This window comes from Pan paniscus, chromosome X (assembly GCF_029289425.2).
Source record: "Pan paniscus chromosome X, NHGRI_mPanPan1-v2.0_pri, whole genome shotgun sequence".
Taxonomy (NCBI): domain Eukaryota; kingdom Metazoa; phylum Chordata; class Mammalia; order Primates; family Hominidae; genus Pan; species Pan paniscus.
The window spans coordinates 110,777,164-110,796,121 of NC_073272.2; the positions used below are offsets into that span (position 1 = coordinate 110,777,164).

At 40.7% G+C, this 18,958-nt stretch overlaps 1 protein-coding gene across 3 annotated transcripts in view; it reads right to left on the reverse strand.

Moving 5' to 3' along the window:
* Positions 1–9,614: 9,614 nt before the first annotated feature.
* DCX (doublecortin) overlaps positions 9,615–18,958 on the reverse strand; it is a 117,970-nt gene continuing 108,626 nt past the window's right edge. For all 3 annotated transcript variants that reach the window (XM_057301072.1, XM_008975553.3, XM_034949550.2), the window contains one exon: positions 9,615–17,592. In XM_057301072.1, coding sequence (XP_057157055.1) covers positions 17,536–17,592 — 57 coding nt within the window. In that variant the 3' untranslated portion in view covers positions 9,615–17,535. The remainder of the gene's footprint in view (positions 17,593–18,958) is intronic.

Here is an 18,958-nt window from a genome sequence, read left to right on the forward strand (position 1 = left end):
TTGTTTTGGGAACCATTTCTTTCATCATTCTCTTTACAGACGAGAAATAAACTGAAGTTAGTGAAATGAAATAGGGAGGCCTCCTGATCAACAGATTATGTTCTACTTGTGGTTCATGGGCTCTGGAGCTTCTTAAGCTGACAGTCATCCTGTCAATGTCCTACTACCTTGTGCTGGCAGGTCTCAATCTGGGGGTCTCTAAAGGCAGCAAATGATACCCTTAAGCTATTTTTCAATATTAAAAAATCATAGAAATTGTACTTTCAGCCAAGACAAAGCCACAGAGAGCTAAGTACAATATCATGTTTCTTTGCTTTTGACTGAAATTATATTAGCTTTGGTGTGGTTAGCTCATGTGGATCAGAAGCCCTGAGTGAGTAAAAAATTGGGAAAACGAATTATTCCATAATAAATGCAGTTTCGCTAGATAAAAATTTTTCCAAATGTGGGGGCCACAGGGGGAAAAATAATAAAAGGGATCCTTGGTGGTGTAAAGGTTGGAAATCACTGGCCTCCACGTCTGGATGCCAAAGTTTGGCTGCAGATTCAAAGCCTGTGACCACAGAATCCTGGGATTATTGGCATCTGACACCCCTGATGTGGTTCCTGTTGGAAAAGCAAACATGCTCCCTGCCCAGCTTTCTAAAGTGTTATACATTAACTGGCTTACAAAGCACCATTCACGAGTGGACAGGTTTTTTTTGGATCGCGGTTTACTGTGTTTTTGTACCTGCAGTGAAAGAACGTTTCAGAGGAAGCACAGGCTTGCCTAAAATCCACAAAGCTATGCTATTGCCAGACAAGCACAGAACTCCTTATAACTTACAGAGCTGGAACAAGCTGTCCACACCTTTCTCCTTCTCATTGACAGCCTTCATCCAGTACCTCTGAGAACGCACATTCCATGAACACACGCAAAATAGACTAAGAATATCCATTGGGTATAAGCAAAGAAGGAGGGGCCCTGCAGGCTAGAGAGTGAGGAAGGAGGTTTGAAGGAGACTGGTTAGAGAATCATTCTCACTCTTCCCATTGACTGAAAAAGCTTTCTGCAGGAGGCTTAGGAGGAGAGCTCAGGAAAACTTAAGGGAGAGGAGGCCCGAGGCTTCTGGAGAGAAAAGGGATTTCCAGTAACATTGATCCTAGCCTACATTTAAAAATAAATTTTTAATTTAATGGTGATAAAATACACATAAGATAAAACTTACTGTCTTAACTATTTTTAAGCATACAATTCAGTAATGTTAAGTATATTCACATTGTTGTGAAACAGAGCTGCAGAACTTTTTCATTTTGTAAAACTGAAACACTGTATTCATTAAATAACTCCACATTTTCCCCTCCCTTCAGCCTCTGATAGCTGCCACTCTACTTTCTGTTTCCATGAGTTTTCCTACTTTAAATACCTTATATATGTAGAATATATAGTATTTGTCTTTTTGTGACTGGCTTATTTCACTCAGCATAATGACCTCAAGTTTCATCCATGTTGTAGCATGTGTCAGAAATTCCTTCCTTTAAAATGCTGAATAATATTCCATTGTATGTATATATTACATTTTGTTTACCCATTCATCTGTCAATAAACACTTGGGTTGATTCCATCTTTTGGCTACTGTGAATAATGCTGCGATGAGCATGGTTGTACAAATATCTCTTTGAGATCTTGCCTTCAGTTCTTTTGGATATATACCCAGAAGTGGGATTGCTGAATTGAATGCCAATTCTATTTTTAATTTCTTGAGGAACCACCTTACTATTTTCTATAGCAGCTGCACCATTTTACATTCCCACCAACAGTGCCCAAAGGCTCCAATTTCTCTATATGCTTATCAACATTTCTTATTTTCTTTTTTTTAATTTTTAATTTTAATTTTTGTAGGTACATAGTAGGTATATATATTTATGGAGCACATGAGATGTTTTGATACATGCATGCAATGCATAATAATCACATCAGGGTAAATAGGGTATCCATCTCCTCAAGCATTTATCCTTTGTGTTACAAACAATTCAGTTATACTCAGTTATTTTTAAATGTACAATTATTATTGACTATAGTCACTCTATTGTGCTATCAAACACTTTTTTTGATAATAGATTTCCTGATCGATATAAGCTAATATCTCATTTTGTTTTTGATTTGCATTTTCCTAATGACTATGGATATTGAACATCTTTTCATGTACTTGCTGGCCATTTGTATATCTACTTTGGAGAAATGTCTGTTCAAGTTGTTTGCCCATTTTTGATAAGATTATTTGTTTTGTTATTGGATTTCAGAATTCTTTATATGTTCTGGATATTAATCCCTTATCTGATATATGGTTTGTAAATATTTCTCTCATTCCATAGGTTACCTGTTTAGTCTGTTGATTATGTCTTATGGTGCTCTATCCTACATTTAAACTATTTTTAATTGATAAAATACAAGCTGTATATATTTATGGCATACAATAAGTTTCGAAATGTGTATACATTGTGGAATTGTGAAATCAGTGAAATCAAACTAATTATCACATGCATTATCTGTCATGCTTACCTTTTTGTGTATAGTGGAAACGCGAACACCAGCCCATGTTTTTGAAAATTATACTTTAAGTTCTGGGGTACATATGCACAACATACAGGTTTGTTACATAAGTATACATGTGCCGTGTTGGTTTGCTGCACCCATCAACTCGTCATTTACATTAGGTATTTCTCCTAATGCTCTCCCTCCCTTGCCCCCCACCACCCCTGACAGGCCCTGGTGTGTGATATTCTGTTCCCTGTGTCCATGTGTTCTCATTGTTCAACTCCCACTTATGAGTGAGAACATGCACCAGCCCACATTTTTAAAAACAGGAAAAATGTGATAAAATGAAGAACAAACCCAGCAAGAGTGATGCTCATATGCCAGGGGCCAGATGAGATGATTTCTCCAAGTCCTTTGGAATCGATGTTCTTGAGTTCCAGACCTCCTGGTGATGCTCCTCCAGAGCCCCTCCAAAGCTTTTGGGGCACCACTTTGTCTTTACACTATTAGCTCCAAGCTGCTTCTACAGAGAATGGGCCCCTTTCTAAGTAACGTCTTTAACACCCACAACTTTCTTGTTGCTTTCTCCATACCTACGCAATCTACCTTTTCAGACAACAGCATCTTCAGATAGCAGGCTCAAATCTATTTGTAACCCCTTTGCTGTTCCAGTTAGGGAAGAGGCTAAACTCTAATTTTATGAGAGCCGTAATGGCAGGACTTAGACATATGAAAATTTTTGCAGAGGCAAGTTGGTCTAATGTAAAGACTATCAGACCATCACTTTCTTGCTGTGCAACAGTTCACAGATCACTTCCTCTCCAAGCTCCCATTTCGTGTCTGAAAACATGAGGATAACCCCACCCCATTCTGCTGGGGTTTGGTGAGGTTTGTTCAGGAGAAAGTTTGTGTGCTGCCTGGCACACCACAGGAGAGCTCAACTATTGGTAAGTCTTTCCACTGGGCCTGGACTTTTCAGCCAGAGCAAAGCATGCCCAACCAAAGCCCATCATGACACCAGCCCCCAGTGCATGACTTGTCTCTTGTTCTTGTGTGCCTCCGGTCCAGTCTCCACAAGGTTGCAGCAGAAGTAATCTATTTACAACTTTTATCTGCTCATCACACTCTCCTGCTTAAAACTCTTTAATGACTCTCTGAGTGCTCTTCAGGGGGAAATTCAAACTTCTTAATGTGGCTAAAAGACCTCACGTCGTCGCCTCTGTCTGCCTTTCTCATGTCATCTCTCACCACCTCTCCACCATAACACTCCATACTTCAGCCACATTGGACTTCTTTCAGTTGCTTCAACAAATGGTCCTGTTTTATTCAGGGCCTTCACATACTCATTTACTCTCATCTGGAACAGCTAACTTTTACTCATCTTTAAGTTCAGTTAATATGTCACTTCCTCTGGGAAGGCTTTCTTAACATCCCTCAGGTTGAATTAGGTGTGCCATGGGGCCATTCTATGCTTCCTCATGTCACAGCACTGGGCATACTGTGTATAATTACATCTACCTTAGCTATATTTGGAGCTCTGTGAGGTGAAGGGCCATGTCTATTTATCCCCTAGAGCCTAGCACAGCACCTGGCACATAGCATGTTGCACATGTGTCAAACAAAGGAATCCTATTTTACCTTTCCAACATTGTCTACATGCACTCACTCCCCCACACTCTACATCTTAGGCTCTTCTACCTCACTAGAAGCCTTTCTGATCTCCAGACACGTTGGGCACAGATCATACCTCTTTAACTTTGTTCATATGGTCTTTCTGGCTGGAAGTCTCTTGTTCTTCCCTCTTCCCTTCCGCCCCTCCCCTCTTTGCCTAACAAACTCCAACTTATTTAAGCCTCAGCTCAAGTTTCACCTCCTCAGTGAAGCCTGTGCTTGAAGGGAAGCATTAAAATAAAGATTTATTCTAGGCAGGATAATTCTTAGCTCATTCTTCATCATTAATGCTTTATTATACCAAGTCCAATATCTAACAGCCTTCATCACCCCACCCTAGCAGTTAGACTGCCCCTCCTCTGGGGTCTCTCAGCTCCTTAAAACACCTCCATCATAGCACTTCCTCAATGCTTTGGGGGATAGATTTTGTTTGTTTAGTTTAGGTTTTTCTCCTGAATAAGGTAGGAGGACATTTCATGTCCTTACCCACTCCCCACCCCCTGCCGACCCCTTGTAAGGGGACCTTAGTCTCATTTCTTCAATTAAAACAAAACATAAATTCTGTCCCCTCCCCCCTACCCTTTGTCTTTTTTTTTTTTTTTCCTGCCAGTGTGCCCACTCATTACTGAGACAAGCCAGGGCTGCTTCCCTTTCAGGAAGCATAATTTTTTCCAATTAGCCTTTGATTGGAAACAGTACCATTGCAGCTGGGCTGCTTTTAATGCCTGCTGATGGGCTGCCTGGTCATACGGAAAGAGCACTGGCCCAGGAGTGGAAGCCCATCTCTGCGCCTAACCAAGGGTCTGAATGTGAGAAACTTCCTTTCCTTCCTTGGGCCTCAGTTTACTCTTTTTCTGAAAAATGAGGAACTTGAACTTAGTGTTTTGCTATTTTAAAGTGTGGTCCACAGACCAGGAGCATGAAGTACCAGTGGGCAGCTTGTTAAAAACACAGAATCTGGGCCCCACACCAAATCTCCAAAATCATAGTCTGCATTTTAGCAAGATCCCCAGGTGATTCTATCCGCAAGTTTGGGAAGCTCTGTAAGCTTCGCAGATGAAAGATTCACTGAAGCTCTTGTTAAATATTCAGCTTCCCAGGCCACTGTCCTGGAGACTCAAATGAGGTGGAACCGGGATGGGGTCCCTGAAGTTGTATTTGTAACAAGTACCTGAAGTGACTCACATCCCTAGAGGACTTTGTGAAACGTTAGACAAGTGGTTGATAAAGGCCCTTCCACCTTTGACATTCTGCAATTCTATATGCACTTGTTCATTACCAAGGATCGTAAATAGTGATACCTAATTCAGAATTCTGGGACTTACCCCTCTCTCCATTAGGGTAAACATTTTTTAAAACATCCAGGGCTGTGCCAGTGGGAAAAGGAAGAGAGATTACAACAAATCAAGCCAAGTCTTCTTCATTGGAAAGAATCAGCACCTCTGGGATTCAAAGAGAAATTAAATTATCTGCTTACTCCAGCCTCTCTTTCTCTGAAGCATTCAAGCTTGATATAATCAGATGATCTCAAAGATCTTCTTGGGTATTGAAAAGGGGATATTAGAAATGGAGGGTGCAACACCTGTCCCACACTGGCAACGGAATCCAGGAGAGGGGTTCCAGACAAGTTGACAAGGAAACCTGGAGAAAGCCTCTCCCTGAAAGGAATTCTATTTTCCAAGCCCTCAGTGTGGATGCATGGCCTGTTTAAAAAGGGGTGTTTTCTGATTTGTGAGTGTATTTATATAAATTATATATATAGTTGTATGCTTAACAAATCACCTTTATTTGGAAAAGGAAAGAAAAATTACATAATTTACATAAGATCACAACTGCCCTGGAAAATTCAGGATAGAAAGTTGCCAGTTTTTCTCCATGTTTGGGCTTGTTTTTCTTATAAATATGCCCTAAGTTCCATTGCTGGTAGCTTTATGGCAACATCTGAGATTTAGACAGGTGGAGAGAATGTGGAAGGGCATTCAGAGGGTATTTTTCTAGGCAGGGAAAGAAGGGTAGGCTCTGTCAGCAAGAGTGAAGTGTGATTGAGCATTGCATAGCGAGAGCTGAAGTCGGGGAAGGAGATGCATGAGAAGCTATTGGGCTGTCCGGAGCAGAGGCCCAGGTCTGGGAACAGGGGACGCTCAGGCTGAGTTGCTCAAGTCAGGGCTTTCTGTTCTTCCCATTTCCTCCCTACATCCAATCTGTACATCAGCTTCTGACAATTCTATATGGACAACTTTTTGCTCATATTCCTCCTCTCTACCACCACTGCTCTGGCCTTAATTCAGAATCTGCTTTTGTCTCTATCTGCACAGCTTGCAATAGCTGTGAAGACCCTTTCCAGAGTGTCTTTACTGGTGTAAGTTTCTTCTCAAGCTTGAAAAGGCTATCTTTCTCTACAGAAACTAAATATATAGACCTAACTGAAATAAACAGTCTCTTGCGTCTTTTCTTCTCCTGGGAGAAGTGCAAACTAACCCAAATGACCAAAAAGATCATATATGCTGCTTAAATTCTCACTGAGTCCTCAATGAAAAGGAAGCAGAATTCACAAGAGCAGGGGGTTCTCAAACTAGAGAGGGTCTCAGATGCCTCATGGAGAGCTTGTTAACACGGGAATTGCTGAACCCCACACGCAGAGTTTCTGATCCAGTATATGTGGGTGGGGCAGGGGTGTGTGTGGCCAAGGATGTGCATTTCTGACAAGTTCCTAGGTGGGGCTGATGTACTGCTCACACTTTGTGGACCAGGGGAGGACAAAGGAAGAGAGGCTGAGGAAGGGAAGAGGCAAAGCTGAGGGAAGAGAAAAGGGAGATGGAGAGAGAACTGAATGCTTTCAGGAGGAACTTCCTTCAAATACCAAACACCTTTTTCCTCATAACTCAACCCCTAGTGGTTTCTCCATTTCCCCATTTCTTTTAGTCTAAACTAGTGCTTGCTAAACTTATTGACCTCACAGATTATGAGAATTAGAAAAAGAAAAGAAAGAAATATAGATTTTATTTGAGGCCCCTCCTAGGATTAGTCACTTTAAATTTTGCCTAGTTAGGACATTCAAAAACAAATACATACCTATCTTCTACCATGACCAAAACTTCATATAAGGAAGGACATTTTTAATAACCAAAAGTAAAATGTTATGATCTCAAAACTAAAGATAGTTATTTAAATGAAGTACATTTACTTCTATGAAAAAAGCATACTACATTGTCCTTAGTTTTCTCTTTATATCACAGCCTGGTGAAAACTTTATTACAGACCACCATTGGCTGCTGTACCAGCATTTGGGAACCACTGATCGAAATCACCGAAATTGTAATTCTCAGACTACTGCACTTGTGTTTTCCTGCCAGAACCATGTGTACTGGCTCTGTAACTTTGCCACCTCAGGTAATCATCAGTTCTCAGAGAGACTCTTGCTTTTGGGGACACCTTTCATGCTATTGCCTCTATTTAGATGGCTCACTGCCCACCTGGAAAGCTCTTAATCTGTTTTCAAATGCTGCCAGCTCCATGAAGTTTTTCTGAACCTCATGATCCTGCAGCAATCATTATTCCATCATTGGTGTTCCCATAGCACTTGCTCCTTTGCACTGGACTCATTTATTTACAGATCTATCTTCACTATGCTGGAACTCCTGGAGGCCTAGGTCCAAAGCCTAGCAATTGGCAGGGTACCTAGAACATAGTGCTGTAGAGATGTCTTAATAAAAACCATGAAGAGGAGTTGGACTTGATTTAATGGTCAGAGAAATGAGACAATCGAAAATATTTTTATTGTAGTAAAAAACATAACATTAAATTTACCATCTTCACCATTTTTAAGTGTACAGTTCAGTTGTGTCAAGTATATTGACATTGTTGTGCAACAGATCTCTAGAACTTTTCCATCCTGCAACACTAAAACTCTATACCCACTAAATACTACTTCTCCCTTTACCCTCCCCAAGCTTTTGGTAACCACCTTTCTACTTCCTGCTTTTATGATTTTTCACTATATTAGATAATTAATATGAGCAGAATCTTATGGTATTTGTCCTTTTGTGACCAAAATGTTCTTTTAGAAAGATTTCACTTGCAGGGGACTGCAGGATAGACCAAGGTGGATGAAAAGGATGTCATGAGTAATCAGGGACAAGGAGAACCTGACGGTAGTGGGGGTCATGAGTAATCAGGGACAAGGAGAACCTGATGGTAGTGGGGATAAAAACTGTCAGCAAGAGGCCTAGCCAGTCTGATTGTTGTATCCAACTTTTCTTTGGATTAGAAACACCAAGAAGTCCCATTTCCATCTACTTTCTTTGTCTCCACCAGAGTGATGGTCATGGAACCAGGTGGTAAAATACTGCTTAGATGAAGAATTCATAATCATCTTGGTCCTTGGGAGTGCCTAGGGGAAGCTGGCATCGTTGCTTCTCTGAACACAGGTCAGCTGGGAGCTGCAGAGTTGGCCTCACATAACTGTGATGTTGGTCAAACTGTTTCCTAGAATCTCAGCCTCCTGTGTTTGTTTGTTTGTTTGTTTGTTTGTTTGTTTGTTTGTTTGTTTTGAGATGGAGTCTCGCTCTGTCACCCAGGCTGGAGTGCAGTGGCACCGTCTCGGCTCACTGCAACCTCCGCCTCCCGGGTTCAAGTGATTCTCCTGCTTCAGCCTCCCAAGTAGCTGGGATTACAGGTGTGCACCACCACACCCAGCTAATTTTTGTATTTTTAGTAGAGACGGGGTTTCACCATGATGGCCAGGCTGGTCTCGAACTCCTGACCTCAGGTGATCTGCTCGCCTTGGCCTCCCAAAGTGCTGGGATTACAGGTGTGAGCCACCGTGCCTGGCCGCAGCCTCCTGTTTTCTACGTCCTTTTCTCTTTCCCTCTCCATCAACCTCTTCCCAAGCCCAGTGCTTTGTGTTCTTTATCCCATTAAAACCTGATCTGAGAAAACTATGTCATCAGTCATTTACGTCTGAGGGTAAATAAGATATCTCCGTGTTTCCTCTCACAGAGAGTAGCTGCACCGTCAGCCTATTGAAGAAGAATAGCCACACTGTAAAAGAAATTGCAAGCAGCAGGTAGAGGTATTTTGGGGGGCACGGAGTCTTTCTTGGGCTTCTGAAAACATGGTACTAGAAGTCACCACCTGATGACACAGGCTGACATTGGCCAAAGCATCTTATGCACAAAAGGAGGTCACTTTATTCCTGCTCAACTCTGGAGGGAGATCTGAGATCTTATTTTTTGTAAATGTGCTGTACCAATAATTATGGTGTTTCTATCATACATTTACTCTCAGCTTCTTCTTCTATAAAATTAAGAGGTTGGAAAAAATAATATCTAAGTTCCCTGCCAGCTTGGACATTTTGAGGTTATATGATTATTGGTTCAGTGTTTTTTGTTTTTGTTTTTGTTTTTAAAAGAATGTCAGCCAGAAATATTGAAATCAAATTTTATTTTTGGAAAATGACATTACACACATCTTGCAAATGTACACAGAAATGAGAATGCGATGAAGAACAGAGCTTGAGAGCCAAAATAATTGCAAGAGCAGCTCTTTGGCTGCCTGGTATTGAATGCTGCGAATCTTCAGCACTCACAGTTCACAGCACCTTACACACATGGCAAACTTCTCTAGACAACCTTGAAGTCCTCTGACCCAAGAAAGCCCTCATTGAATTGCGGAGGGGGTGGGGGAAGAGGGGTGTTACAGGCACAGGAGATGAAAAGGGTCTGCTCCAGCTGGTTTATGGGGGCCTCACCAAACCTACCAGTCCAAGTGGGGTCAGCAAACCAAAAAAGGAGAATGCCTCTTGAAATACTGCTTTTGAATCACAATTTCAGAGTAGGTTAGGTATTGCCTAGGACACTGATAGTAATGCATTTGAACTCATGCCCTTGTTTTTTTTTTTCTGGCTATAACTATTCTAAATAGGTGGCTAAAGTTCTTAAATATCTGTTTTATTTCTCTCATTTTTTCTTTTTTTTCAAATAATTATTGGTCATCGGTCAAGTAGAGTCTTCTGAGGTCTCTATCTTAAAACAGCTGCAGGGATAAGGGACATCACTACCTATTGTCTTTGGATTACATGTGATTCTGAAAACTATTCAATCCTGAAATGTAATCAAATGGCCAAATACAACCCCAATTTACCACTGATTTTTACGTAAAGTTGAGTCTTTGATCACAATGCTGTTCCTTAAGAAATGATCAATAACTGCTGAGAGATGGTTGAGAAATGCCTTTTCCCCACATTTTGGTTTGTTTGTTGTTTGCTGACTTTACTTGGCAAGAGTTATTGGGCCTCAAATCAGATATTTACAACTGTAAGACAACTGGGAGCAGGGAGAGGGAGAGGGCAAGGGGGTGAGAAGAAGGACTACAAAGAAGAATATATTCTTTTCAGAGGTTAAAACGAGTTAAGAAATGTGATGTACAATACCATGCATTTACTCTCCAAAGCTAGTCACTAGCAAGCTAACACCTCTAACACTACAACCACCAATTACAGCTGTTTTGCTACAGTTACTCAATTCTAACTACAGCTATAGGGCAGAAAGGGTGGGCTGTTTCCATTTTAAACTTTCTCCCTTTGAAAATGGCCATAAAAACATTTTCTGTACAAGTTTAATGGCACAAAAAGGTGATCAAAAACATTTTAAAGAACTTACCACACATGGGAAATGCAAAATTCAATCAAAACATGCATTAGTTGTATACAAGTCATAAGGGATCATTGGCTTCAAGCTGCAATATATTACAGGACCATACATTGGAGACATTTTGGCATAACCTCTTACTTGTTCAAATCCCTTTTGGATAACTTATAAAGAAAAGTCATTGTAAATTTTGGCATTCCATATGGTATTGCCAAGCAGTGACATTTCCAAGGGCTTTGCACTCTGTTTAATAAATTAACACCTACAATCTGGCTTCTTTAGGTCCACTAATTTCTCTTATATGGACTGTCTATTCAGTATCATGAACAGTTGGTGTCAAGAGTAAATGTTTAGGTGACTCAGAAGGAAAAAATACATGTCAATTAAGCAAATGTCTCTTTTTATAGTATAGATTTGTTAAATTATCTTTTCATTTAAATCAACTCCGATTGCCTACCAGTTTAGTTAAAACAGCTCAACAGTTAGCAAGCCCCAAACAAGATTATTATAGAGAGTTTAATGTGTAATGGTAAAACTTTAAGCAATTACTCCCCCACCCCCATCCAGCCAAAACAAATGACAGGAGAAATTACCTGTGGTCCCTCATTATATTATATTGCAGCTTTAAAAATTATGGGCACATCAAACAAAATCAATTATTAGTATTTAGCTGATATAAATCCATGGGTGGATTTTTTCTCTTCAGCTGATTATGTCTCTGAGCACGCTTCACTGCTCCACAAAATGTCAGACTAAAAAGGAACCACAAAGTATTCTGTACAGTGCTTGGAAGGCAAAGACCTAAAGATACATGAGCTATAAGGAAACTGCTTGTAAAGATCTGCTGAGAGGGATTACGAATGAAAATGGAGAAGAAGAAAGGGCCAGGATCAGGTTGATTCCCACCAACATACTTCTGATTGGACTGGGGTAGGACCAGGGCTGATTGAATCTGGAAATAATTTATCATCAGTCCCAAGGCAAAATCACAGGCTAAGAAGAGGCACATGCCCAATGCCTAGACAGGGAGGAAGGAAAAAGTACAAATAAAGATAATAAGAGGGAGAGACAGAATTGCACAGGACAAAGGATGGATGTTTGTACTGTGGAAAGAGAGACTGATAACATAGAGTATAAACTGAGAACAGAGGAAACTAGACAGAGAAAGAAAAGTCAAAGAGATACACAAGAGGTAGAGCGGCAAAAAGCCATTGATTCCCTCAGGTTATTGACCTAGTAATGAGAAACGCTAATGCCTTCAAGTCTTTGCCTTACTTACAAGGTGACTTCTGTTGTGCCATCTGACCTCTCCCAACTAACCTGCCCTTCTGATCAGGAGCAGAAAGATGCCTTAATTCCCAATTGGAATTCTATACTCCCCTAGTCTCAGGCATCCAAGGTAAGAAAAAATCACCTCTGATTCCAGAAGATGTTGAAGCCAATAAACCAAGGGATAAAAAATTAGTCTTGTCAGCTGGGCATGGTGGCTCATGCCTGTAATCCCAGCACTTTGGGAGGCCGAGGTGGGCAGATAATTTGAGGCCAAGAGTTCAAGACCAGTCTGGCCAACATGGTGAAACCCCATCTCTACTAAAAATAATAATAATAAAAAAATAGCCAGATTTGGTGGCGCACGCCTGTAATCCCAGCTACTCGGGAGACTGAGGCAGGAGAATCGCTTCGACCTGGGAGGTGAAGGGTGAAGGTTGCAGTGAGCCAAGATTGTGCCACTGCACTCCAGCCTAGGTGACAGAGGGAGACTCAGTCAAAAAAAAAAAAAAAAGTTAGTCTTGTCAAATGATAGCCAATGTCACGCTAGCTAAGCCAAAGCGGGAGGTCTGCATAGATCCTTAACAAGGAAACAAGGCAGGACGCAACACTAAGAGGCTGGGTGTATAAAGACCATACTAGACTTTTGGAGACAAAAACAATTTCTGGGGACCAGGCTTTAGGAGAAAGGGAGGGAAGGCACCTTTTCCTGAAGGGATAGATGGGGCAACATTCTCATGCCTCACCCCAGATGAGCTCCAAAACACTTATGGTTCACTTGGGAGACCAGTCTGGGACTTAAAGCCAAAGCCCTTCAGTGAAGGCAATATATGAGTAAAGCCTGGAAATGGATCCAAGTGGCCCTATGTGGCCAAAGACAGGTTCCAATCATCTTTTTAAAAAATCAATGCCTTTTATTTCCATAGCAAACTGGACAACCATAAAAGAAGTCGTTCAAACCACTGTCCCAGTGTTTCTATCTGGGGAAGTCTCTTGGCACAGATGTTTCTGAGGTGGGGTGATCTTTGGGATCATTCCCATCAGTGTCCTGGAGCTCATTTTGGGGATATAGGCATCCTGTTCTCTTGTCCTAGGGATATGGATTTTTAAAAAATAAAAGCCATTTAGAATCAAATGTGCAGGGTGATTGGGAGCATTGTACCCAGAGTATTGAAGGGATTAGGAACACAGACAAAATTTTGTTCAAGGTAAGCACCAATCACTGGTCTAAGACTTGGACTAGAGGATTCAAAGAAGAATCTCAGGGTTCCTTGCCTTCTTCAAATAGCTACACATCCACTTTCAGGTTCCTTGGTTACTTGTGACTGTGGAGGAGAAGGAGGAAGGAGAGAGAAGTACCTGAGGAGTGGGGTAAGCCCAGAAGGAGGTCTCTTAGAACTGAACTAATAAATACCCCCTTAGTTCCCAGGAAGAGCCTTGCAGCAAGGAAAACCACGTGTTTGGACCCTTTTGCCCTGGTTTCTGCTGTGGAAGGCCACAGGAGCAGTGTACACAAGACGATGGGAAGAGTGTATAGAGCACACAGCTTGCTATTTTGGTGCAAACACAGGAGCCAATGTTTAACATCAGCCAGGGTACATTTTTGTCACAAAGCCCCTTGCTTATACCTGGAAATTGTCCTCATCAGAGCAGGATGGCTTTGGGGACATTGTGGATGAGGGCAACCACAGTGAGACCAGGTTATTTTCTCTAGCTCATCTTACTCCCATATTCTAAAAGAAATCATTGCCAGTGAATGGTAGCCACACTAGTTTTTTTAAAATGTTGAAAAGCCATCTCAGAAAGTTAGGATGAACAAAGCTATTGTTCCACTCTTTCTTTTTCTACTCTGGAAACAAGAAACATTTCCCTCAGCCTGGAAAGACCAACCATTATGAGATGACACAAGGTGAACTGATGGGGAAAATCAATCTTCCTCCATTCCATTTGGGCAAGGCAAGCATTCAGTGGGGGGCTATTCAGAGGGCTCCTCACGATGGAGCAGTGATCTCCTGAATCAGATGGACAAGGCCAGGGACCCCATTGCTCCTATTGGCCCTCAATGCCCCACTCTCTTCAAGGACATCTGCAACCCATGTGGATGGGAACCAGGTGAATGCAGGGAAAAGGGGCTGTATTAGGTTGCTGGGTGGATTTCCCACTGAGATCAGGGCAGCAGCATGTGGCTCCAAGATGCAACATGACCCTGAGAAATAACTCTCAGGAGCCTAATGGAAGGCAATACTACTTAGTGGGAAAAGGCCCTGGAATAAGAGCCAGGAGATGTGGGTTCTAAACCCAATCCTGCCCCAGCCAGCTGTGTGACCTTGGGGAAATTACTTTACCTCTGTGTCTCGGTTTCCTGGCCTGAAGAATGAGAAATTTGGAGTAGAGGAGTAGATGATGTGATCTTAAGGTTCCTTCCAGCTAGAAAACGCTATAATTCAATCTAGGCTAATACTAAAGTCCATAAGGACACAAAGCAGTCATGCTAATGGCTATCCTTTCCAAAACAGTGAAGAGAAAAGGAGCTTTTCTCTCAATTTACCCCTAGTTAACACTACTTATGAAGTTAGTTGTTCAGCCCAGCCCCAATATATACATTTTCCCCTTCTTTGTCCCTATTTCTATTTCTGTAGGGAAGAAAAATCAGGAGGTAGGAACAAGCAAGAGATGGATTGTGTGTGTGTGTGTGTGTGTGTGTGTGTGTGTGTGTGTGTGTGTGTAAGAAGGAGGGAGAAGTATAGGGAGTGGTGGCAAATGCTTGCTGACTTGATGTTTGCTGACCGTGCAGAAATTAACACAATGGAACTTGAGTGCTAAAATTGGATTGGGTAAAATTGGAAGTGAATGACAGGGGTGGAGGAGCTCAGTTACAGACACACAAAAAAAATTGCCTTGAAAGTGGGCCAATTTAAAATGCAATTAATTATTGGAGACTTGAATTTTGGACTATGCCAAGCCTCATCCCCTGCTCCCTCCAAAATGGCCATAAAGAAACATTTCCTTATACTCGATTAAAAGTAAGATGGAAGATGTACTATTGTTATTGAAGATTGTTGGTTCAAAGGTTATTCTAAAGAAAATATGTCCATTTAGTATTTTCTAGTAGTACATATACCGCAATCAAGGAAATACTCAGAGAGCTAGTGTGAGGCCCAAGCATAAGGAAATCTGGATTCTTCCTCTGGTCCTGCTCTTTACCAGCCTCCACTTCCTCAACTTAAAATAAAGGTGTTGGACTAAATGAGACCTAAAGTGAGACTATGGGTGGAGTCATTGGGGGTTCTGGCCTGAAGTTTAAAATCAGGCCTCCCACCATTCTTTATGCCCACACCCCCTAATCCAAGTATCACTTTTTCCCAATTAACTACAAAATGTTCTGGGAGGCACTAAGAAAACCCTGAGCTTCTAGAAAGAAATAGGGGCTTAGTAAAATGGGCTTATTAATGGTTTTGAATGGGTCTACAAAAAAAGGAGAGGGGGCAAAAAGAGATCCTCATCATTTGGGGTTCTTCAATTTCACCAGAAACCAGTACTACCATCATCTCACTTTTCCTGAACCAAAAATGTTTCTGGTAGCTACAGACATCTGAAACTTGTCTAGGGGCATCTGAGCTACCCCACCACCACTGGGTTCCCCCCTACACAGTGCACATCAGCAGTGCCACCAAGTTGCCACCAATCCATTACAGGGGTGTCCTGTAGTATTTCCTAATTTTGAAGCAGCTGCAGATGCACACACACACACACACATGCACCACCCCCTCCCACCACCACCACACACACACACAGCAAGCTCATTCCATTTAGAGTGGAGGAACAACTGCAAGCCATTCAGTAGCCAAACAGCAGCTTGGCTTCGAATGCTGTGCCTTTCAAAATATCTGCACAATTACAAAGAAATAAGGAAATCTTCATATCTGCTAAAAGCAAACACAGAATTGGCATGCATGACCTTCACTTAAATTTAGTTGTCTTTGCCATTATGGGCTATGATTACAGAAAAAAAAAGCAGTGTTATAAACCTGTATCTCAAAAGACTGAAAACTATTTCAAATGATCAGTCCTTAGTAAAGAGAAATCCTTTCTAATGTTAAAGACAAGTGAAAGATTTCTGTGTCTTCAGTATGAAATATTAGGATTATAGATAAAAAGAGTTGCTTAAAATATGCTGTAACATTTCATTTAAGATATAATTAGAATGTCTGGTCCACATTGAAATTATTAATGCAAGCATAACTGTTAAAAAGCTATCAAAAAACTGATTCTATTGAATTGGCCTCTGGTATTCATCTTGTTTTCTCCTGGAGGTTACCGTTTGGCAGTGACAGCATAATTTCTAAACTACATTATTCTTCTGCTTTTTTTTTTTTGGTAAATTTTCTTCATGTGTTTTTTAGACAAAAGAAAAATCACCAGTTTATAAAAAAGGAGCCTGAAGAGTTTGCTCCTGAAATACAGACATGAATTTTTATAAAAAGGATATTGATTTCTTGCTATAAAAAGAGACTGAAAGGTGTCAGACCTGAAAACAAATTCTCACAGTGTTTTCAGTGTTGGCTGTTAACAAGGCATTCAATAGAACAGAGATAGATGGATACCATACAGTTCATGTAATCATGTGGTATGTTAGACAGCCTTCTAGAGGAATCAGGTATATGAAGTCCCTTACTCCAAACTATTATCAATTGCTTATTGATTCCAAATTGCCTCAGTGGAGAGATTGACCAGGAATTCACTGTGCTTTGTAAACTCTTCAGAAATGTCTGCAGTATTTTCCAATTCTGTCTATTCTCTTAGCTAACCCAGCACCAGGATCCTAAGCATCTGGTGTCACAATTATAAGTTGTTGGTTTATTTCTCCCCATTGACAGCCAGAATTGGTGCTGGACAACAAACCCGGGCCTCAATCAGGAGTGAAGAGTGAGGCTGGGGAGCTGCCTTGCTGTCCTTCCAGGGTTCTCCACCATTCTTGAGATCCAGAGAAAAGGGGCACTTGTGTTTGTCATTCTTGGATCTGCCAATGAGTTTTTTTTTTCCCACACAAACATTTTAAGTGCTGTATATGTAAACAGCCCTCTACAGAAGGAAGACTGTATGGGCAAAATTAGACAGGGCAAATATAACGCAGGCACCTAAGCTTTCCATTGAAAGGTCATGGACTAGCACATTTTGCATCCCTGGAAGGTTGCCCCAAAGGATGGTTATCAATCTATCTCTCATAATTGGTAACTGTGGATCAGTGGCCCAGAGGAGAAATCACAGGAAAATAAACCCAACATATTACAATGTGTTTTTCAAAATAACAACAACAACAAAATAAAAACTTGAAAGCACCAATAGCCCTGTTGGACACTTGAGCAGAAGTACCCTACTACAATGATAGGCTTGGATTTGTACTCTGGACTCTGAGCACTCTCCCCTCCTTTACATGGAATCACCAAGCGAGTCCGAGTCATCCAAGGACAGAGGCAGGTACAGGTCCTATAAGAAGAGAAGAGACAAAGTTAATTTTCCTTTTCTTGATATCTTGAGCTCTGGAATGTCTGCTTTAGTTTTTTATTAATACTTTCTTTAATTTTTACAACATAATAATTATAGATTCACAGGAAGTTGAAAAAATGTACAGGAAGGTACCCTTGTACCAATGTACCCTTCATTCAATTTTCCCTAATGGTACCATCTTGCAGTTTAACATGTGATCATTTGTGTGTGGGGTGTGTATGTGTGTGTGTGTATATTCCTATGCAATTTTATCATGTGTGTATATTTGTGTGACCATCGCCACAGTCAAGATACAGAACTGTACCTTCAACACAAGGCTCCCTTGTGCTACCCCATTAGAGCTCCATCCAACCCTCCCCTCTTCCCTGAGCCCTGGCAACAAATAATCTGTTTCTTGTCTCTGTAATTTTGGAATTTCAACAATGTTATATGAATGAAACCATACAGTATATAACCATTTGGAATTGGCCATTTTCATTCAGCATAATTCCCCGGAGACTCATGTAAGCCATTATATGTATCAATAGTTTGCTTCTTTATATTGCTGGTGTAGATGCACCACAGTTTGTTTAGCCATTCACCTGTTGAAGCACACGTTGAATGATTCAAGTTTTGGGCTATTGCAAATAAAGCTGCCATAAACGCTCCTGTACTGTACAAGTTTTTGTGTGATCATACATTTTCATTTCTCTGGGACAGACACCCAGGAGTAAAATTGCTGAGTCATATGGTAATTCCATTTTCAGGTTTGTAAGGAATGCCATATTGCTTTCCAGTGTGGCTATACCATTTACAGTCTCACCTCCTGCCAGCAAAGTATTAGTAGTTTGGTTTCTCCACATTCTCTCCAGTATTTGATGTTTTTATTATTTTTCATTTTAGCCATTCTTGTGGATTTGTAGTGACATCTCATTGTGGTTATAATTTGCATTACCATGATGGCTAATGATGTTTAACATCTTTTCATGTGCTAGTTTTCATCTGTATTTCTTCCTCAATTAAATGTTTCTTCATGATTTTATTCATTTCTGAATTAGATTTTTTTCTTACTGGTAAGTTTTAACAGTTATTTTATATTCTCTAAATAAGCCTTTAATTAGATATTGGGTTGCAAATATTTTCTCCCAGTCTGTATCTTGTCTTTTTACACACCTTCACAGCTTTTGCATGGTCTTTGGCAGAGCAAACATTTTTAATTTTTGAGGTCCAATTTACCCAATTTATCAGTTTTTATTTTATGGATTTTACTTTTGTTGTCAAGTCTAAGAATTCTTTGCTTATAATCCATTTTTAATTTTTGCATATGATATGAGGTCTAGGTTAAGAAACTTTTTTTTTTTTTTTT